At 38.9% G+C, this 23,686-nt stretch overlaps 1 protein-coding gene and 1 long non-coding RNA gene across 5 annotated transcripts in view; both read left to right on the forward strand.

Moving 5' to 3' along the window:
- LOC139804686 (golgin subfamily B member 1-like) overlaps nucleotides 1-2,071 on the forward strand; it is a 39,999-nt gene extending 37,928 nt beyond the window's left edge. For all 4 annotated transcript variants that reach the window (XM_071762161.1, XM_071762162.1, XM_071762163.1 and 1 more), the window contains 2 exons: nucleotides 412-526; nucleotides 1,302-2,071. In XM_071762161.1, coding sequence (XP_071618262.1) covers nucleotides 412-526; nucleotides 1,302-1,460 — 274 coding nt within the window. In that variant the 3' untranslated portion in view covers nucleotides 1,461-2,071. The remainder of the gene's footprint in view (nucleotides 1-411; nucleotides 527-1,301) is intronic.
- A 1,345-nt stretch (nucleotides 2,072-3,416) lies between these two features.
- On the forward strand, nucleotides 3,417-10,832 carry LOC139804687 (uncharacterized). Its single transcript, XR_011729493.1, has 4 exons — nucleotides 3,417-4,351; nucleotides 5,565-5,683; nucleotides 6,110-6,249; nucleotides 10,624-10,832. It is a non-coding gene; the product is annotated as an uncharacterized lncRNA (long non-coding RNA).
- Nucleotides 10,833-23,686: the final 12,854 nt, after the last annotated feature.

A 23,686-nucleotide genomic window follows, 5' to 3' on the forward strand; every position in this document is an offset into this window, starting at 1 on the left:
CATGATTTTTTCTTTATTTCATTTCTTCCTTTAGATGTTGGACTTAGTAGTCAGTGGTATTGCTTGTGTTGCAAAAAAAAAAAATAAAATCTCATATAACAGCTTTAGTATAGCTACAGTTTAGGTTTAATATATCATGCATCTGCCTACATCAAATGTCCATCACTACCATCATCTACAAAAACACTGTTCCAACAGCTAGTGATGAAGGGGTTTATTCTGAGTAAATGAAACACCTTGAGAGTAGATTTAAATAGGGACTGAAAAAACCTGACAACATGTTGTACTGCTTTCTGTGGTGACATTCCCCCAGTCACTTAAGTATACAAAATAATATTTCTCAGGTGAATTTGGTACTTTAAAGGGGCAGGTAATTCAGTGCTCTGTTATCTCCCTTGAACTTTTCTCTAGATTTGAAGTAAGCAGCTACAGGTCTGTACCAAGTGAATACACTGTTCAGATGGAAGCTGAGGAGGAAAGGGAAGCCTTAATCATCAATCCTAGTGAACATGTGATTGTGCGAAAGGTAAGGAAACCAAAGCTTTTAAACCCTCTGAAGCTACTTTAAAGTGTTGTGCCTGTTGTACACTGCTTCTTGCAGACTGGATTGAAGGTGGCACAGCTCATTATCTCCTTCGTGTTACTCTTTTTTTTGTTTTTTTTCCTGTACCTTTCTTTCAACTGTCATTTATTCTTGGAGTGTGGATTTGCCTTCTGAGTGACTGGGAGTCAGTGGTCCTGGGTTGTCTTCTTTGTATGTGAACACAGGCATGAAGCAGCCTTGGCTCTGTGAAGCTGACTGAATTCCTCTTATAGTGTGTGAAACCCTGGGGATGGATGGGCCATAGATAGGCATCCATTCAGTGTCATTCCAGCTACTTCTGAAACTACATTTTACTAAAAAAATGTCCTTAATTTTTTTCTGTTTGGGTTGTGGGTGGTGAGTCAAATAGAGGCAGTTGTGTAAACCATTCCCTAGAACACATTACAGATGTCCAAATTAAAATGTGAATAATCATTTATATTAGAAATACATCCATTACATGAAATGGGGATGCATATATCTGTGTATTTTCATCTCTAGTGTGCACATACAATTGTATAATACATAAATATCTTCTCTCCATTCCTCTCCCTTTTATCACTACTGTTTTCTTTCAAATCATTTCTGCTTACAGCCTGTGCTGTGGCATCCACTGCTGCATCAGAGCCAAAAGGTTTATAGTGCCTCAGAAACCTAAGCTACAGGTGGAGCTGCTTCTCATCTTTATTCATGGTTACTTTTTTTATTTCTTAACCAGATGAAAGGAGGAGCCCTTTCCTTCAGAAGATGGCTCCGAGGACGAAGTCTTTACTGCTCTAAGCTGCTGACCTCCAGAGCAAAATCCCGCTATTTATTCCTCACCTACCTGGTTACACTACATCTTGTTGTTTTACTGTGCCTCACTGGGGTTCTCTGAGTACACTGCATTTGCTGGGTAAATTATTTCCCTCTAGGTAATGGTGTGCCAATCCAAGATAATAGACTTTTCACATGCTGCTGTTGAGCTATGCACTGGACACAGTTGTACATATGATTCTGAAGCTTCTTGAAAGAAATTTGTGTATATCACAGTTGCTCCAAAGTTGACTTGAATTGCTCTTTAACAGTGGAATATTATATTTGCTAAGGAGAAAATATTCACCTCTGTTGAATTCACCTCTGTTGGCCCTCTAAGGAAGCTGCTGCATACAAGTTATTTAATATTGTTTGTGAGTACACAATGATCGAATGCTACTGAATGGGTTGTAAATGATATCTTTTCTATATAAATTTTATTTTAAGAGTTAAACTATAAATTTTAAAGGAAGATTCAGCTATTACTGTTTATTGACTTCTTGATTATAACAAGAAGTTATATGGAGTGCAATAAAGGAAGAACTACTGGATTTTTTTTTTCTGAAAAAAAAAAAAAAAAGATATAAGAAGGTTGGGTTTTGGCCATAGAGCTTGTAATGGCTCTGTCAAGGTGCAGAGATACATATATTGTAATGAGGTAAGCTGTTGATTAAAGATTGAGAATTCTGATGACATGAAGTAGTGTCTTCAACTTACTGTCTTTGCTGTTGTTTAAAGGTGCAGATTCCATTGTTTTTTGTTGGTGTGGTTGGTTGGTTTGGGATGGGTTTTTTGTTTGTTTGGTGGTGTTTTAAATTCACTTAAACTTCTTGGTGTGTACATTTACTGCATATCTTTGGGGCAAAATGTTGCTCAGCTGCTCAGCACATGAAATTCAAGCTTATATAGGCACAACACATCATATGTTGTGCATACTTGGGATGAGGAGAAGGTACATTTTCAGCTAAGGGGCTATGAGAAACAGTATTTGCATTCATTTTCTGTAGACACACAATAGTGTGTTATGGGTTGCAAATTAATACATCCATGTGTTGTTACAGTGTCCTCTGCAACTGCACAGCTGTTTTTCAGATTCAAAAAATAGCTTATTTGTGAAGACTGTGGCTGCTGGAAGGTTGTTTTTACACCCTGCATTGGTGTTTATTCTCTCTGTGTTTCTGCTCACATCTCTGTAAGATGGAGGTACAATCAAAACAAGCTGAGTCTAAAGGAGCTGGCATGAAATCACAAAAAGGAAAAGTCTTTTGATTTTCTGTTTGCTAGAATAAAATCATAACCTGTGTGAAAAGAAAAATCTTGAGTGTGGAAATGGAAGGATTCCAACAGTTCTACTGATGGAAGGCTGACTTTGAACAGATGTTAGTGAATTATCTGCTTAAGGTCCAAGGATTCTGATTTGTGAGTCCTGCTGCATGGTTGTGTGACAGGTAAGCAGGAGGAACTGGTTGTTATTTACATTTGCAGAGTATACATTTACTAAATGCTGTCTGATTTTCTGCATCACTTGAGTTTGTCATGTGGAATGGGAAATATTACTGACTGTAGTTACCACTGCAGGTAAATCCTGTAGACTTCCTTCTTTTGAGGATTCCTTTATATTTCTTAGTCTAGCAAAGGCCTGGATTTCTATAAAAATCCAATCTGTTCCTCTGTAATTGGTGTCTTTTTTTGTAAAATGGTAATGACTTTTTTTTTTTTTTATGGCTCATACCCCAAAAGCTGCATTTCCATCCATCATTGGACATCCTTGACAATCAGGTCAGTTGGTACCAAAGTGCTGTCTGGTTTGGGTAGTTGCCTTGGAGTGTTTTGTTTGGTTTGGGTTCTTTTGTTTTTTTGCTTGTTTGTTTGTTTTTGAGGTTTCACACATGGCAGTGATAAAGCATCAGGTTTATTCAGGCAAAATTCTTGTTGGCCTTTGTAGGAGTTTGGCTTGTTAATTGGAGGACTGAGCTTTCAGGTGAATTTCTTGATCCTTTGGAAAAGGTGTTCTTCGAGATTTACTGAATTAATTAATACTTGCTGGATTAATACAAAGGAAATAGAGTTGGCAGAGCATTGCTTGCATGAGAAACCAGAAGAATACCAGTGATAAGTTCCTTTTGTGTTCCATTAAGTGACAGTATGGCCCAATAAAGATTCAAAAAAGGTCTCTAGCTCATCAGTTCACCCACTCAAACAAGACTGTGGCTTCTCTTGACCTTTGAAGGGGTCTTTTTGCTTAATTAGTTCCTTAACAGTTCCTTTATAAACAGAAGGTGGAGATTTTTGTTCACTTTATTCATATCTGAGTCAGATTTTAATTTTCTGGGCTGTAAAAACCCTTCCCTGAAGTTCTGTGTATTGTTTTGCTGAGATAAATAAGCCTGACTTGACAGGCATAAAATACCAAGCCTTTTAAGGAAGGAATTTTGAACACCTCCAGAAACTGTTGAATATCAATGGTTGAAAACCCATCCATTCTTTAACCTCTCAAATTGTTCATTTGCTTTTACTAGCAATTAGAGGTGCCATGTGATTTTGCAGTTCAGCAGCTGTATTATTGAATCTCTGGAATTAAAATGTATCCCTGAGAAAAAAGAATGCTGGTTGATGAGTAATATTTTACCTTCTGTCTTATTGCCTATTTGGGGCAATCGTGGTAGAAGATGTTTGTGCAGAGTAGGTGGCAAATGATAAATTCCAATTTTATTTCCTCACACGTTTTTGGGGGTGTGATCTGAAACAGGTCAAGAACAGATGCAGAATTTCATGTGAAGTTTTAACTTAAAAATTATTTTGTCTCTCACTGCCACTAATATTAGAATAATGTGCTCTGCAGGGTGTTATGATTGGAATGGTGCAAAAAGACAGCTGCACAGGGGATGAAGCCCAAAGAAAAAGAGGGATCCTGACACTAAAGTGTGTCCCATTGAGCATGGAATCACCACTAACTGGGATGACATGGAAAAGGTGGGTGTTTATTTTTCATGTAATTTTGTTGAGGCATCACTTTGTCCAAGGTGATGCTTTTTTATGTACTGTTTTCAGTCTTGAAGTTCATACTGATGCAGAACATTGGACAATGATAGGAAGTAGCTAAAGTTAAAAACCCACAACAAAACCAACAGCTCTTACTTGGAAATAAATTGCCCACCTACTCCTCTAGATGGAAGCACAACATTTGCATTTCATTATTCACTGCTTCCTGGGAGGACACCTTTCTCCATTCTGCAGAGTAGAAAGTCTGCCTTGTACATCACATAATATTCTTGCTGATAATTGTCCTGATATCTGCCTTCAGCAAAAAATTATATTTTCATGTAGGAAAAATAAAATCAGAGGTCACTATTTTATGCCCTTCCCTTGGTGTCTGCATCTGGAAATTGTCCTGTGTGTTACACATACTGTGTTCTCTCTCTGGTTAATGCTGGATGCTAGAGCAGACAATCTAAAGTCTAGTAAGGAAACAGTTACAGAAGATAAAAAAAGAGGATAAAAAAAAAGGCCTGTGCTTTACTGTTGTGTAAACTCATGGCTTGATTGATTGGGTTTAGGGTGTAATGTGGAAGCTTCAGGCAATGCTGTAATTCAGACAATGGCCAGAAATTATATGGATTCTTGTAGCCTGAACCTTTCTTGGGCACTGAAATAGATCAAAGAATTATTTGTGAAAGTGGGTACCCAGCCCAAACTCACCTGACAGACAACTTGCAACCTGCAGGAGCTCCAACACTTGAATTGTTGCTGGGACATCTTGCTGAGCTCAGGAGCAGAGTGGGACAGAAAGCAGAGGCTGCCTTTAAGCAAATGAGCAGTGAGCAGCCAATAGAAAAAAGCAGCATGAGAGAAAAGCAGTGGTAGGGGAAGAGAGAAGAAACAGCATTGCAGACTTTTTCGATTATAGCAGATAAGAAAGAAAAGCTTTTTGTTTGTTTGTTTTCTTTTCTTGTTTTTATATATGCAGGCTTCTCTGATTCAGTCATCTATCTCAGTTCCCTGCAGCTCTGCAACACACAGAAATGTACACACACTCTTCTGGCTGAGAGAAGTTCTGAGATGCAACTCCTAAAACTTGATGCTAAAGGAATCTATTTTGTCTGTGCATATGTATTTCCTCCCCTCTGCCCAAGATGTTTTTAAACCAGATGCATGATTTTGATCCGAACCACAAATTTTGTTCCAGGGCTTGGCAATTGTGCTACTAAAAGCATCACGACGTAGAAGAAAGAAGAGAATTACAGAGTTATGTGCCAAAAATGGGACAAAAGCCTCACAGTGCAGCACCCAAGTGGTCACACAAAGGTGGGGGGGTCACCAAAAGATGAAGCTGAGAGTGCATGTGTGTGAGAGCAAGCGAGAGCCAGGCTGCTGTGGGACACACAGATGTTGGTGTGAATGGGGAGGAGGACATGGGAGGGATGAAATGAAGCATTCTTCTTCTCCTGTGCTTCAGTTCACAATATTCAGATTGGAACTGCTCTGTTTTCTGCTGGATAATAATACAGAGCATTGTACATCACTGTTAATTTGTTCACGGCGACTGAGCTGACAACGTATGGGAGGGAAAGCATTAGGATGGAGCATTTTCTGGCTCTGGTGACTAAATGTTTAATCTAAGTGCTGGAGTAATTCTTCCTCAGTAATTTCTCTTTGCTATTGTGCTCGCTGCCTACATTTAATTCTCATGACCTATAAAATCCAACACTGAACTATTTTTGTTTCCTGTAGACTATCATGATCCGTTAACATTATGGCTGGTATGAGGCTGAATCTAATAATGGGCTGTTCTCTGTCTGCTCCTGTCTGGTCTGGAGGAAAAACCTGCAAACTGTCTGAGGTTTAGCCAGGGTCCTGCTTTCTGAGTTCAGGTTTGTTCCTCACTGCTGACATTACCAATACTTTGTTAATTATTTAAGCACAGTTTTCCTTCTCTTCCCTGTCTGAACTATCCACAGTCTTTTTCACTATTACATTCTATTTTTATCAACTTCTCCTTGTATTTGTATTCTAAACCATTAACTGGAAGATGGCCTAGCATCCCAAGCTCCAGTTCTGAAAACATCTGATAATTTTTTTAGGGGACTGAGATGGAATTGAAACTTTGTTTTAGGGATTATATTTTTCTTGATGGATAATTCTAGCTCTGGACAGCTGTTGATGATGACCTTTTTTCCACTGAAGTTCATTCTGGAGCATAATGATACATGGTTCTAGAATATTAATCAAATAAACTTACCCATAAAACTATCCTGATGTTTTGTGCCCTGGAGTAAACTTGATGGGACAGGCAAAGCTGGGATAGGAAAAAAGAGTCCATGTTATGAAATTAGCCAGTGATGTACCCAGAAGTAATATGATTTAAATACAGATATAGGTATAAAGTCACCTGGGAAATTTAGATGTGGCTCTGCACTTCCCTTTGTGCTCACTTCTGGCATATATTTAATAGGAAGATTATGCATCAATTTAGCAACAGTGTAAATAAACTAATTAAGTAGTGAGCTCAACAGCACGCATTACTGGGAGATAATACAACTGGGAGATAATAAGCACCATCAGACCTAAGAAAAACCTAGTTCATAAAAACCAGGAGATGTGGTTCATACAGTAGACATGTCTAGGACTTTTTCTCTGTCATTATACTGTAATGATAAATCCTGTTTTCAAGATTGTTTTAGGGCTTGTTTATCAGCGGTTGCATTAAATTAATTACTTTGATTAGCTATGAAATATTGGTAATTCGTGTATTCTTTAATTGAAAGCATAATTTTCATTAAAAGTAGACTTCTTTGGTAAAGGTATTAGCTTATGAAATCCAAAGTTTGTTTAACCCACTGATGTCAGTGGTGGGTACAGTGGAGTCACCATCCCTGAAGGTATTTAGAAGACATGTGACATTGGGCTCAGGGACATGGTTTGGTGATGGATTTTACAGTGTAGGTTTATGGTAAAGATGAGTATGAAGAAGCTGCCCCTGTTGTCCATCTGAGGTGCTTTTGGATGCTTCCATCTCATGCAGCCCATGATAAGTAGTGCTCTTGCTCTACATCTCACCTCTCCCCATTCCCCTCCAGCAGTGGTTTGGCTTTCTGCCACACGTTAAAAACCACACCCTAAGGGGGTGGTTTTAGCAAATCAGCAAATTTCTTCTAATTCTTGATGCCAAAGCAAGACTGACATTTCAGTCAGGGTGTTTTCCAAGAAGAACAGCAGTAGTTTATGCTGTTTATTTTCACAGATTTCCCTCCCCTCTGCATTTCAAAGTGGTGTCCTTCCCTCCAGGAGGTGACCCATGCTGCTGCTGTCTCTCTGCTAAACCAATGCTAAATCTGAAGTATGCAGAGAAGGGATTCTGTCAAACTCATAATTCAAGGTTTAGCTACCAGAGAAGGCTTTTTAAGTGCAGCTAAGTGGTGCCAAGTGTTTTTATTTTACTGAGGATACAGTAGATTCCTGTGGAGCTGAATACCAGTTCTTTCAGTAGAGCTTGTATGGTTGTCTTCCCTTAGTTCCCTGAAAGTGTTTGGCAGAAGACCTTTGTCTCCCTGTGAACACCAGGCCCCATCAGCAGAGCTTTAACAAGCTACTTCTGAACTTACACATACCAGGTTCATTTCTTGGATGTATTAATTGCTTTCTTCATCTCTCTTCCTAAGCAGTTAACTGATGTTTCATTTACTTTTGCTACATATCTGCTGTGCTAAGCTAAGCTGATGATTATGGAGCAACTAATAACCTTTGGAATATGTTGTTAAAATATTCTGGGTTTTAATGCATCAATAAAATTGCAACCAGGCTGCTGTGGCTTACATTAATTTCATAGTGACTAGTTTATCTAATAAAGATAAAATAATTACTATTTATATTTTAATTTTATGATGAAAAGGGTTTCATTCCCTCTGAGTTTTCTAGCTAAGCAATTTTAAAATGAAAACAGAATTGTTTCACAGCTTCCATTAAAAAAAAATAAAATCTTCCTGAATGACAAATTTTAATCATGTTCTGCATGAAGACTGGAGTCAGCTGTAATGTTTTTAGAGTTCCAAATACCAGGCAAATGTATTCTGTATGATTGTGGATGCCATAGACTTTGAATTGATGTGATGTCAGACTCAGCATTTTGTGATTGAAATGAAACCTGTCAAGTTCTTGCTAGTAAACACAAGACCCTCTTTCCAAAGATGGGGAAAAAGCTGGAGGTGGATTTTACCATCTTCTGAAAATGCATTGAGTAAAACTCTTAAGCTGTTTGTTTGACTTGGCAAACCTCTATTTCTCTGCCTTCTCTTAGACTAAAAAGTTCACATGAACAGGAACCAGTTTTGGGGGTTTGTCTTTATACAGCACCTTTTGCAATCAGGTTTTTGGCCTCAGTTGGGCAGGTGAGCAGTGAAGATGCTTCAGAGTTCTGGTGTTCTTCTGAGATCTCCTTTCTGGGCTCCTTCACCTTGTTGAAGTGCCTTGATTCTTCTGGTGATTCAATTTCTTTAACAAGTAATAGCATTAAATAACCCTGCATGTGTGAAGTATTGTGCTTGAATACTCTTTGCATGCTCTTAAGTGATTATAAGTGTATTTTTCAGACTGGTGTTTTCTTTGGATTGATGTTCTAGATCTTTATGGAGTCCTTGTAATGCACACGGGCTTCATCTTGGAACCCTGCTGCTTTCAGGGCTTGTTACCTGACTGTTTAAGAAGTTGTCTCCTATGCACTTCAAATTATTCCTATTTTTTTCTGAACTTCACAGTTGCTTCTTTGTTATTTGGTAATAGCTGTGTAATATAAGCTTTCATTAACACTCTCAAAACTGCTTTCTTGGAAACATGTTAAATAATGTGTCACTTCAAAGCAAACCCTTATCCCTTTAACAAAGAAAACTCTGTCACCATCATTTAAATGATATTTCTTCTAAAGGGAAGACAATCTATCGAACATAAGACTAGGCAGATAGTCCCCCTCACATATTTTTCCAAGAAGAAATACCTCCTTTTCATAGAAATAACTTTTAGGGGAAAATATTAATTCATATGAAGGTTACAGACTTCCATCCATAAAAACTAGCATAGCTGCAGGTGCTTCCAGAGATGTAATTTATTAAACCCCCCTGAATATTTGACACCTCACTTTTAAATGTGGCTGCTGTCTTGCAAGTAATTTCTGAGACTTCAGTCTCCTGTAACACTGCCTTTCAAGTCTGTATTTCACATCATTTTACTGCTTTCCTTGTAAATGATAAGGGATCCGAGGTGAAACATTTGTTATCAGTTATGTCAGAGATCTTGATGTGCACTCAAAAAATACAAGCAGCAAGAGTTTTGTTTTGGAGGCTTTTTTCCTCCATTTTTGCCTCAAATTTAGATGCTGAGTCTTTGGTGAAATAGTGTTATCTTGGAACCATAACCAAGGAAACTGGTGAACTTGGTATTAAGGCTTTGCTTCCACTTAAGAATCTGAATTCTTGGAGAGTTCAGAGTCAGAGGCACTTTCTTTAAAAAAAACTAAAACACAAACCCAAAAAAATAAAACCCCAAGAAAACTAGTTTTTAAAAGCAGTAACATTTTTGAGGCACAAAATGTGCAAGCACTTGGAGCTCCAAGTTTCAAAGAGGAAAATCAGGGAACTTATAATTAGCCTTTGATCAAAATATTGTTGGTTATTTTAATTGGGGGTGATGGGCTTCAAAAAGCAAATTACATCTGCTATACCTCATGTATGCAGAATAGGGAGAGAAGAGAGAAAAATGTATAATGGGAAAAGCAAATCACATGTGTAGAAAGCTGCTTGAAATCACTGGGGAAACCATATCTGCAAGGCTTTTAATGAAAGAGGAAGAAAACCTGGTGATCTTTTACTTCCAAGGCTAATAATATAAAATACTGATGAGCATTTTTGTGTAAGAAGCAAAACCTGCAGATCTCATTATCTGGGCACCCTGATTGTGTGTGTTCACATCCAACAAAATAAGTGGAAAACACATAGGACACATTTGAAGTGTTATACTGGGCAGTATTCAAATTTCTGATTCCATTCCCAGTGAACTTTTCTTGGCAATAAGGATAGAAAGGACCACTGAGGTCACTCAGGCCACCTTCCAGCCCAGGCAAGCTTGTGTTCACTCACCAGACACTGACAGCTCAGAGACACATGTCTTACTGCTGTGACCAAGGATAGTGCAAAATTAAGAGATTAATTAATTGATTAGCAGTTGCTGTAACTCACCATCTGTTTTGCTTGCATCAGTTTTAGGTAAAGATCCTGATTATTGCTGCAAACACAGAGCTAGAAAACCTGGGGAGAGCTGTGGAGTCACTAACTGTGCCACAGGGTGGCTGAGTCTTCGTGCCATGATGGGTGGGGAGCAGTTTGCAAGCTCTTGTATAGTGAAAATCACCCAAGTTACAGCTCACTCCCTAACTGGGGATTTTGACATCAGTCCCAGGAGAAAGAGGGTAAGAATTGTAATGTAGCAACAGCAAAGCTTTGACATAAATTAAATTTGCAAAGGTGGAAGCCAAGCCCAATAACATGACAAGCTAATATGGAGGAGAATGAGATTAACAAGCTGAAATATCCTTTTCCTGTTCCAGGCTAACCTTGGGCAAGAAGGAGCATGTTGGTGTAATGTCTTGTTGAATTTTCATATGGCAATGTCTCCTGGCACCTTCAAACACCCTACAAATAGAGGTATTGATCTGACCTTCAATTAAAGTGAGAGGCCCTCTGCAAAAATGAGATCTGGGTTTGAATGGCAAATGGCTTTAATATTCTGAGGAGAGTGGATCATTTACAGGTTTCAGTTTGATCCTATAAATCACCAGGGTTATGGCTTTTTTATTATCATTTTAATGCAGGCTTGCATTCCCTGGAGCAAAGGACCAAAAGTGTGGTGTATCATTAAAAAATCATGGAGAAGATGCCAGTAGGTGCAGACAACAAATGATGTATTTGTACAGAAAGGAGTGATATGAAATCCATTCCTGTTGCTATGTTATTCAGGTGTCTGGTGTCTTTTTGCCAGCAGGCTAAAATAAACACTTAATTTGTATTTTTGATTGCTTGTGACAATAATAAAAATGTAATGAGGAGACCTATATAACTTCCTGTCTTACCTGTTTTTCTGTCTTTATATCATCTTTATATCACCAGAATCTCAATCCTAATAATTTCAGTAGTACAGCAACATCTGTGCCTCTCCACCTGTATTTTAGGTGGTACCTTCACTCCAGTTAGAATCAGTCCACTTGCCTTACACATAAACCTTTTTAATAGCAGGTTTTTTCCATCTAGTCTGTTAGCAAATTACCTTCCTTAGATGTGAATTAACAGTTTTGCTGAAGTTGGTGCTGATACTGAGCAGTTTTTGTGAACAGCTGGGTGTGAATTTTGCAGGTTTACTTTCTTAATATCCAATCTGTTTCAGAGACAATTATGTTCTTAAAGGAAAAGTGAAGATGGACTCCAGTGTGCCTAAATGTGCCTGATTGGTGCCACTCAGCTTCCAGATGACAATCCTGTCTGCCCCCTTTCTGCTGTTGCTTAGTCTTACCTGTTTACTGGTAAACTGCCTACTCTTCTGCTCAAAGGTGGTGAAGATGGATAAACCAGGGAGAGTTTTGCAGTACTTTGAAGGTGAAAAAATCATTAAGTCTTGAATTCTGGGCTTGGATTTTGATTTTTTTTTTAATATAAGAGTTTTCTTATACAACGAAGTATCAAAAATCATCTTCTGATGATTTACACATCTTATGTGTAATGTATGGAGTTCATCTTAAGAAATCACCAGTAGTCTGGGTCTTTTCCTCCTCCCATTCCACTTGCTGAATATTTTTTTTGCTGAATATTATTGCCCTTGGTAAGTATGAAAAGATGAGATTCTCTGAGTATGTGTGATTCTCTGAATATGTGCAATTCCCTGTCTAGCTACCTGCTGACAGGGTTTGAGAGGAAGGTTTCCTTGTGGTAGCTCTTTCACTTTGGTAGTCTTGTAAAGAGCATTTTGCATTGCAGGTTGCACACTAAATCAGTTACTTGGCTCTCACACAGAGTTGCTGAATTAACATGATGTGACTCAGAGATGCAAAGGGATTTCTTTCATTAACGGTGCCGGGATGCTCGGGAGAACACAAGATGTGTTTCCTAGACAACAGCCCCTGTTACTCTGTAACTGGAAGAAAGTACAAAAGCTGAAAAGGCAGTTTATGAAGAGCAGGTTTAGAAAAAAAAAAAAATCTGAATAGCAAAGTTGAAGTTCTTTTACGAAATGTAAAACACATCAAACACAGACCTGCTTGTATAGTCTGCGAAGTAGCTGGGGTAATCTCAGAAATAAAAAAGCTCCACAAAAACCCAGTGCAAAAAAATGCAGTTTAAAACTCAAGTACCTCACCTGCTTAAGTCTGTACATGCTGCAACCTCAAAGTCACAATCCCTACCTGACTTTTTCTCCCCAGATAAAACAATCGGGAATGATGGAATAAGCACAGATGGCAGCTTGCACGTGATCTCATTCAGCTGAAGTTTTACTTCCAATTCAGTGCAGGATAAATAAACAGCAGGTGAAATACCATCTCTCCTCTGGTTTGGATGCTCACAGTAGGAAGACTTATGGTTAATATTTAAGTAGTATACTTGACAGCTGGATAAGGAGCATCAGCTTGAGAAACCAGCCCTGTGCTTCATTTCTGAAAATTAAGTTAGAAGCTTGGGTGCATCATTTGTTTGCTTCAGTAGCTAGAAAACTATGACTTACATTTCCCTCATCTGACCATTTAGAAATTATTAAAAAGAAGTTTATTTTCCTGTGCTTACAGCTATAGCTACTTGGGCTAACCATTGTTCTAGAGAACCACTTTAGTATCCCAAAGGTCCATATTTTTAGGCTGCAGTCTCATAGACATGCAAGCTGATCTGTTGCCTTGTTGCCATCAGAGAGAAATGGGCTTTTTCTCCACCCTTTCCTTCTACCTCATCTGTGATGATTTTTTTTTTCATGACCAAATTCACTAAAATGACAACAATTAAAAAAAAACCAGAAAAACAAACAAAAAAACCTCTTTTGTTTTGACTAGTTAGCTTTCAGATGGGGTAGTGAGTTGAATTGGCTTTTGGATGGTCCTGGCAACCATGGAGGTTGACACAAAGCTGAGCAATGCAGAAAGTGGGGGTTGCCCTCCCCCTCTCTGCCTTCCTGGTTCATGAAACTGCAGCATCAAGGGAGAGAATTTCTTGTGTGCTAAGAAACAGGAGCTTTTGTCCATGTCTAAAAATTCAGCACCAACTTGTTCTGTAGTGTTGGATCCAGACCACTGAATCCTGGCATTCCTCTGAGGATTTTATAACCTTTTACAATTAATTCTCATGGATTAACTCATATGACAGAAAAAAGGAAATGCTGCAACATCTTCAGGGTAGGCAAGGAGGAAGGGAACATCAGGCCAGTCAGCCCCATCTTGGTCCTTAGGAAGATGATGGAGCAGTTCCTCCTGAAAACTCTTTACCAGCATATGAAGGACAAGATTTATTAGCCCTGCTTCAAGAAGAGGGTTGGACCAGGTAGGCTTCAAAGGTCTTTTCCAGTCCAATTTTTTTCTTCATCTGTGCTTTGTCTCTTCCAAATGCAGGGTGATTTCTTCACTTGCCCAGTCTCAGAAAAAAACACTGAAAAATTTGAAGACAAAACATCCAAACAACTTACAGTTCTGTGTTTTAACCATGAAACTGTTTCTGTCCACACCTCTCTGGGTTTCCCCACTGGTAGACAATTGTTAAGCCACTAGTGCTGCTGCAAAACTATTTAGCCAGTTGTGCTTTCTGTTCTGTTTATTAAAAAAGAATTTTTGGAGAAGTAGTAGTAAACACCTCTGACTTTACTGCTTCTTTTTAATTAATGTCGTTTTCTCTCAAAAATATTTGCTAGGCAAATACCACTCTGTGGGCAAAGCTTTTGGTAAAGTTTGTTGGAATAAGAGGTTATGTAAATGTAGAGCTCTGGGACTGCAGTTTCTGGAGCTGCTTGCTTGCTGAGTTTCACTCTCCACTACCCACCAGTGGATGTCACGCTTACACAAACGTGGTGTAACTAATCAGCCAAACTTATACTTCATCCATTAAATATTGTTCTTGCACTAAATCTTCACAATTTCCTCAAAGAAACTTTTAGGTTCAGCAGGACTGTAGCCTGAGGAAAGGCAACAAAATTCAGCCACAGATAGACCAGACAGGACACAATTTCTATCTAACAACTGTGTATCAGGATAATAATTTCAGTTGTGGTTGTGTTATTGGTGCCCTGTTGGTGAGAAAAAGACCCCTGATCCAGAACCACTGGGCTGTGTGTGGAAGGTGCACACAGCTGAGCTCTGCTGTGACTCGGGTTTGCTGTGCATGACTCACAAGATTGAGCTCTCTGTTTGATTTGATTTGAGCTGTTCCCTGCAGCAAGGATCCTCGTGTGCCAGAGCAGAAGGCTCCTGTCTCCTTGAGCTGAGGGATGCCACGTGTCCACATGTACTGTGAAACCATGCCAGGATGTTTGTTGGCTGCCCCTACCTCCCAGAGGTATGAAAAGGGGTGGCCTTGGGTGCAACCTGAAGAGAACCTTCTCAGTTAGGCAGAGGGGGGGGGGAAACCAAGAAATCTTGGTGTCCCACACTGTCTGCTGTCACCAGTTTTTCTTCCTGGCCTCACTGATGTCTCCAGGAGGGACTTTGATGCATGGCAAGGGCAGAGCCTTTCGTGGGAGTATGGATTGTGTTCCTGGAGCCTCCTGCTTTGGCAATGCAGATAAGAGGTTCAAAACTGGGAGCACTATAATACTACAGTTTCTGACACTTAGCAGGAGAAAGGATGCAAATTTGTGTAGCAGGGTGCAGCTGAGCAGCTGATCTCCTACTGACATAATCCTTTGTCAGAAGATGCCAGAAAAAAACCCCCTGTATTATCAGCAGTTACAATAATGGCAGCTGAGGTGAAAAAGCCTTTTTGATCTTGATAACTAGGAGGGGAATTGTCTGGCAGTTCAGCCCTAGAAAGAGGGGAATTTGGGAAGCTGCATTTGACTCTTAAGAGGGAGAGAGGAGGAGCATCAGCAGCTTGAGTTCAGTATGAATTTAGATGAAGCATTTCAAGCCATGATGACAGTGACATTTCCCAGTGCTGGTAACTGCACTGTAACAAAAATGACTTTTTCTTTTCTGTTTGCTTCCTTTGCAAGATTTTTAAGGGACTCGAGCACACTTAGGGAGGTGATCCTGGAGGCAGAGGGTTTTGCATTTAGATCAAAATCTGTTCAGACTGGGTGCAGGTGGTCAAACAACGATGGGTTAGTTGGGAAAGGAGGGATGGGTAGAGAATGGGCTATTTGGAGTTTCTATTTGTGTTAGGTGAATGTGTAATAGAATGATTCCACTCTAAATGTCATTGGGTAGCAGTCTGAATTTGCATCAAAAAGGGATACAGGTAGCAAGTTGCAGATCTTATGACATTTCAAAGCATCTAATATAATATTTTAAATACTGTAATACAAAGCAAGATACACATTTTAAGTATAAAACATCTAATGAGCTCTAGCTATTAATCATGAAATTTTTTTAGCAAAAATATTTTTTAAAAGCAGTATGCTGAGTTTCAGGGACTGAAAGGAAAGCATCTCTTTCCAGTTGTTTATATCACCATTGAAGAAGAAAGAAAATTGAGGTCCAAATAGTTCTTTTATACTGAGATTCATTTAAAAACAGCCTTCACCTCTCCAGATCAAAAAAGTAGCTTCTGTTTGATATATATTCTGTTTGATAAATCAGCCTCTTGCTTGAAAAATACATTTGCTTCAGTAAATTCTGTGATAGTTATCAAGAGCCACTACACCACCTCAGAGACCACAGTGTGTGACCAGGCACAAATTTTCCTCAATTATTTGCTGGATGTTTTTTGGCATTTAAATATATGACACTTATGTAAATTATGTTAATATTGTCCTTATTAGTACCACAGGAATAATAACTCTGCTATTATTTAAGCTATAAAATCTTCCTTTTTATCACAGCATCATAGATTTTTTCACATTTTGGAGCCCTCCAGCCCAACCTGCAGCTCAGAGCAGGGTCAAGCCTGAATCCACCTGAGGACAGTTCAGGTCTTTGTCTAACCAGGTTTTAAAGGACAGAGATTCCTTCTGTAAGGGGAATCTTGAAGCTGAACTAAGTGGAAGATAGGTGCAATTATTTTGAAGGCAAAGATGGCAAAAATGAATTCTCCAAACAGAAAGCTCTTGTGTCATATCAAAAAATTACCCCTGGTCCCTTTTCCTCCTCCATCACTCTGCCTGTGTTATGCCAACCCAGATGCTTGCACAGCCTTGTGATATCTCTAGTAATTTTCTTTTATTTTTCCTCCTAATGCAGCTCAGCAATAATAGGGAGCTTTTCATTATCATTAAGTAATACAGATGTTAATTAATTAATCATGCTTGCATATCTATTAATTTGCTTGTCTACTAAAATTTATCCTTTCTGTTCCCTGAAGGTATTTTAAATATCAGCAAGGTCTCCTGTTAATCTTCTCTTTTCCAGAGCATGTTTAACCTTCTTTTACTTATCATTTAGGGTCATTAAGGCTTATTAGCTCAGTTATCCTCTCTTGAACCTTCTGTGTTGTCTATTTTTTTTTTTTCTTCCTCTAACCAGAACTGTGTAGTTGTCCCAGATTCTCTTCTGATTAAGTGTAGAAAAAACCCCAAACAAACAACAAACTGAAAAAAATGAGGAAAAAAAGAATCAGGTTTAACTCTACTGGAAACCAGATTGTAGAGTTACTCTCAGGAATTCAGACTGAGTTTCTGGTCCAAACCAGGATGCAGTACTGTCTTCAATATCTGATTTTTAATCTTAAAATAATAGTATCTACAATAGTGTGCTGTTTAGACATTTACTGGTAAATTGTGCCCAGTTTATATGGACACATGGTGTACACCCTTCAGAGAAAAAAAATCAGAAATTTGGAAAGAATAGAAGGAAGATTCCAAGAATGATCTCGAGTTACAGAATCATGATAAGTAGTGAGAAACTAAATAAGTTCAGCTTACTCTAGGGTAAGGTCACTCAGAGTAAACCTGTAGAACCTCCAGGGAGAAGATTGCAGAGATCAGTGAAATCAAACAAAGATGCAACAGAAAGAAACCAGAATATGAAAACTTCAGACAGACTAATTCAGAGTACATTTAAGATTCACAGGGAGTAATTACTCATCAGAACAATTAACCTATGGACACAGTGAGTTTATTGAAGTATTTAAATTGAGACTAAGTATTTTTCCTAGATACATGGTTGTCCAGCCAGAAATGTCTGGATGAGGTTCTTGGGCATTGCACTCTAAATGAAGTCAGAATAATTCTTCACAGTCTCTTTCAGCCTTAGAATTTAAAACTCGAAGCCTCACATGCTCAAAACTTTATATCCTATTTTTTCCTCCCTCTGTTTGTGGACAAGGATATAACATACTCCTCAGTAAATACAAAACTTCACCTGTTCTGGGATTCTTGTCCATACACATTCCCAAGGGTTTTCCTGGGAACAGTGCAGAATATGCCTTCTCATTCAAGACCCTTCACTGCCTTGGTGTCCTGTGCTTTATCTCTTTCACCATAACATCACCCTGATTGAAGCTGGGTTGTTGTGGTTGCTCCCCTACTCATGTTTACCTTCCAGCTCATTATTCTATCAGAAGTGTTTCCTGCAGGCCATGTAATTATGCCCACAAATTCCCCTTGTAAAATATTTTCTGTTATTGCTGCTTCTTCAATGAGGCAGTGTGAGATCTGTTAGGCAAGCTCCCTGTGAGTAAACACATGCTGACTGTCTGCAATTTAGGTATAATTTGCTAAATGTTCCATGCCAACTATTTTCTGTAATTCTTATTATTCAAATCACGCTTGTAGAGCCTTCCAGTTATGGGGTTTTTGTTTGTTTTTCTTTATGTCCATGATAAATGTAGCACAGGCTTCATTTTACTACTGCTTCCTATCCTGTCAATCCCAAGGAATCTGTGATTGCTCTTAAAACCACACACAAGTGTTTGGCTGATTTCTGCCCAGTCAGAGACTGGAACTGTCATTTATTTGCCTCTCTTTTTGTGTACAGTCCCTCCTCCCCCTTACATGAAAACCAAGTAAAAGATAATGAGGCTTTATACCTCTTGTAACTACTTTCTTCCAGTTCTGCCTCTGGTTTTATCACCCACTTTTCCAGCTAGGGTTTGTTCTTCTCCATAAACGTGCTCTGCTTGTCTACCTGTATCTCATTCTGTATCACAGACATTTGGCCCCCACCTTTATTGCCCAAATCCCCCTATTTCTCCTGGCTCCTTCTGACCAAGGGAATCTTTGGTGAGCAGTGGGTTTGATCTGTTCCTCAGCATTATGTGTTCCTCATCAGTTCTGTTTCACTCAGGATTTACAGAGTCAAAACTAGCAGCATCCTTGCTCTAAAAAAGTATTTTAGTGCTGCCTGTAAAAACAAGCAAGCAAACAATATCCACCCTCAGATGAAATGCTTTTGCACTGAGTAGGCAATTGCTCTTCCTTGTGTCTGTGCTGCAAATGTAACACCTCTTTGAGGACAGGGTATCAGTCTTCTTGTGAATGTATTGATGACCCATTTTTATTTGTATCAAGCTATTCAAAGACAAAAGAAGGTGAGACTGTTGGAGGGAGCTTTCATGATTAATTGGTCTGTGCTACCTGTCCCAGAATGCAGATTGAAACTGGAACACTCCGGCTCCCAAAGCTAAATTCACAGAAAGCAGCCAGGGGTTTTTCTAATAATAATAAGAAACTCACAACTGCCACTCAATATGTGAATGATTTTTAACACAATATGTTGTTTCCACCAGATCAAAGCAACAATGGCTTTACATATAGTCATTTAAGCCAATTGCATCTTCTGCCCTGCATCACAGCCACAGAGAGGCACTTTGAAGAATGGTACATTCCCATGCATAATGTACATCTTCCAGTTTAAAGCCTTGGGAGTATCTAATTCCCTTTTTTTTGGCTGTATGGCATCATCTCTGCTAAACTGTTCATTTGGCACATTAACCATAAGAGAGAATCAAGCTGGGTACAGCACTTGTCCCATCATTGTGGTGTTTGTGCAACTTGGTGTCACATGTGAATTGCTCTTCCAATATTCAGGCAGTGAAGACAGTGAGATTGTCTTGACATAAAGAGAGAAGAGCAGCATGGAGATAATCAAACACTTGGATGTCTGTGTAATGAGTAACATTGAAATCAGCAGCCTCCTCACAGGAGTCAAGTTAAGTGTTCAGAGGAGTATTTGAAGAAATCTGAGTAGAACAACTCCAGGAACATAAAAATGCTTTGAACAGATGGGAAAGGGATCTCCAGGGTCACATGCCAGCACTTCCAAAGCTCTGCAGCCAAATGGGAGGAGATTGTACTTAAAAAACAACTTAAGAGGAAAAGGACAATAGGAGATAGACCCCAGCTAGAGAGTCATTAACTGTCCTTTTGAAAGCTTTAAAACCATGGTTGTTTATTTGGTTGAAATACACTTTGGAATGACTTAATCTGCCCTAAAAAAGTCTGCTTATTGATCCTCCTTTATGTGCTTGTTTTGGGGAAGCATGGGTAACACAGAGATCTTGTTGGCACTTTTAAGATCTATGACACTTTTTTATTTTTTGTTCCCTTTGGAAGACTTCAAGTATGTAACTTGTAGTTGTGTTCTGCAGGTGTCACAAGCTTAGCAGAGGTAGGTATTTGCAGAAGATTGAGTGTAGGAAATAAATAACTGAATTATGGTTTCTCTCAAAGCCTGAGACTTTATCCTACTTCTGTTGCTCATTTGCCAGGAGGAAATCTCCACCTGAAGTGTCAATCACCTTTGCCTGTCAAAAATGCTGGGTCACCAGGCTTCATCTTCTGCCATAGTTGTGATTTATAAAAGGCAGCTGTGCCTACCTGAGCAGGCTTTTATTTTGGGTCAGATTGCTGAACTCTGCTCAGCTCTTGCCTGGCAATGAGTGGCTGTTTGAGCCCTGCCTCAGAGCAGTGTCCTTCCACTATTCCAGTTTCATGGTTTCACTGATACCCATATACAGCTGCTCTCACACAGGATGGGAATGTGAAGAAACTTAATTATTTAACATTGTAAAACGTTCCAGGGCTCCAGCCTGGCCGTATGAAACCTTTCCTTGTTTCTCCTCGAATGGATGCAAAATACATAGGAGACTGTAAGAGCTTTTCCTAATTATTGACAACTCAGGATAAATTCTGTTCATGGGCAAATGTATCATTTCCTTACAGTGCTGCTATCAGTGACAACATCTTTAGGAATAGGATGTCTGCTTCTGTAAGGATCCTATGAGGAAGCAGAGGCAAGAGCAGCCAGGTGATGGCTTGTTGCTATTTAGCAGCTGTCACAGGTAGACTCAAGTATCTGTATTAGGTGTCACCCGATGGACAGGCAGCAAATTTGTTTTCTAGGCAGCACAGAAGTTTTATTATTCTCTGGGAACACTGGTAATTGTTCTGAACATGGAATGTGGCATCTTACATTTCATATTAATGCCCAAGTAGCTTTCTGAGAGAAGGCTCCCACAGCTGCCTGCTCAGCTTATGGCAGCCTGGAAAGGAAGGTATTTTAGTCATGGGGAGGAGAGGCTTTAGAAGGGTTGTATGCATGATCTGATCTGATCTGAAATATATAATATACATAATATATATGGCACTTAAATAACTGTGGGTTGTTAGAAACTGCTCTCATGTACAGAAGGGAGACACCTGAAAGAATGAAAAGGCTGTAACCTAATTTTAAAATACAACATTAAGACAGAAGTGATAACTGCAGTGAAGACTGACATGAGCATGGATAATAGATAATGATGTACTTGTATGTGAGCTTTGGCTGTTGTCAGACCCTGAGGAAGTCCCATCTGTTCCAGCCATTCCAGAGACTTCTGTGCCAGTGCACGTAAATTCCCTTTATCTTTAGTGCCCATGGTTGATATTCAGCAGTACTGGGGCACTATGAGTATAAAAGGTGCAGCAAATACTTTACATATTTCCTTATAGAGCTAAACCAGCCCAAACTCTGTGTTCAGCCACAGTACTAGGACCCAGCTGATGTGAGCAGCATGGGTATTACAGTGAAGGATAGCACACAGCTCCTTATTTCTGGGTTACCAGAAAATGATCTATTATGCCCTGCAATCTGCTGCCAGACAATCTGGGACAACAAGGCACATAACATCATTTTGATATTTTGAGAAATGGGGACAAAAGAATTAGAACATTCTCGTTGGCTGCCTTAAAAATTTCTTCATGACAGCAAGCAGTAGGGAAAAATTTCCAACTTTTTCAATGGCAATTTTTTTTTTAAGAAAAAAAGATACACTTTATCAACATCTTTAAGAGTAAATGCAGCTATATAAAAAATAAATTGAAAAAGGTATTCTGAGCCTTCTAGCAATAAAACCAAATTATTCCATTTCCCTCAGCAGTATAATTTACTGCAAAGACAATGATGATGAAATTTAGATAAGCTTTTAAATTTATTTAGTGGTAACAGGAATTTAGTGTCTGTTCTAATGGTAATGCATATCCCAGCTTTCTAACATGAAATTAACTATAGACCTTGAATCCAAAAAGAGTGGAGAGCTTTAAAAAGCTGTGTATTGAGTACTTAGTGTGTAAGAGTATACATTTATACTCTTAAATATAAGTATCCTTACACAATGAAAATACTCTTAAATTACTATTAACAAAGGTAGTGATCCCTAGGGGGGGACTGGGAAAGGGAAATTTTACTTGCTTACCAAACCAGACTAATGCTACAGTATAAAAAACTGCAACTCTACAAGTTCTGACACTGTGATAGTTACAACAAGACATATAACTCCTCTGGTGAATTTTCTTGCTCTTTTAATTTACAGAATTGCTCTGAAGTAGAATCTATTTTTTTTTTCAATATGAGGATTATTATATGAATACCTGTGAGTATTCAAACTTTGAGCTATTATTTGAATGCATTTGGCACAGTATGTGTTGTATGTAGTGCCTGGTTCTGGTTGGAGGAAAGCAGAGAAATTCTGTGTGCAAATATTTGCATCAGCATATTCTCCATTTATTTTTAAACAATATTTATATGTCTTATTTTTAAATTGTTTTTTCATGAACACTGGGTTATGAAAAGTTGATTCCTCAGACCTTTCTGCAAAACACAGTAGTGATTTAAGTGTGGCCAGTCTGACTTAATCTGTAAACAAATAAGGATATTCAGGATAGATTTTTCTATGCTTTGTGTCTAACTGATGAAATGTATTGTTTTATGTACACATGGCTGTGAACCACTTGACCAAAAAAGCTGCTCAGCAAAAGGCTTGTGCTGGTATCTCAGCCCTATGGCTTCTGAAGGCATCTTGTAGCAGGGCTTACTGCTAATGGCATGACTCTCATTATTAAATTATTCAGGAAATTCTTACTGAAGCACTACTTTTCAGCTCTGATCATGACATAGTTTGACATCCAGTTAGAAGTAAAGTTTCTTTGATGGATAACTGAGTGTTGAACTCAGAGAGTAGATTTGTAAATCACACAAATATGGTTGATAAGTTTGCAAGTTGAGAAGTTTGCAGTGTCTCATTTGCTTTTAAGGTCACAGTTCTTCACATCATTTTGGTTGGAAAAGACCTTCATCATCACTGAGTCCAACCATCAACCTGACATTGCCAAGTCCACCACTGAATCATGTCCTTAAGTGCCACATCTGCACATCTTTAAAATCCCTCCAGGGATGGTGACTCCACCACTTCCCTGAGCAGCCTGTGCCAGGGCCTGACAACCCTTTCTGGGAAGAAATTCTTAATGTTGTGCCTAGGAGAAAAGGAAAAACAGAATTAAGAAGATCAGGGCCTTCTGTAGAATTTGGCTGAGAATTTCTGCCCACTGTAGGACTCCCAAGGCAAGGTAAGAAAAACCCTAAAAAAGGAAGCTTGGGCTCCATGTGGCTTTGTGTGTGTGTCTGGTGATGGCTTTGCAGGGATGGGGTCTCACATCAGCTTTATTTCAGTAGATAATTTGGGGCTTCATTTTGTTTTTTCTAGCTATCAGGCTGCTCCTTGCAATACATGTCTTGCTACCACTACATCAGATTTCATGCTGAGGGAGGGGAAAAACCTGATGATGGCAACAGCCTATTTTTGCTCCTCAGTTAGGGATAAGGCTGAAGTTTCAGCTTGGATGAGCTGATAAAAAGAAACATGTGAACTCAAAAGGTAAAACAGCACTGGA

This window comes from Heliangelus exortis, chromosome 18 (genome assembly GCF_036169615.1).
Source record: "Heliangelus exortis chromosome 18, bHelExo1.hap1, whole genome shotgun sequence".
Lineage (NCBI taxonomy): Eukaryota > Metazoa > Chordata > Aves > Apodiformes > Trochilidae > Heliangelus > Heliangelus exortis.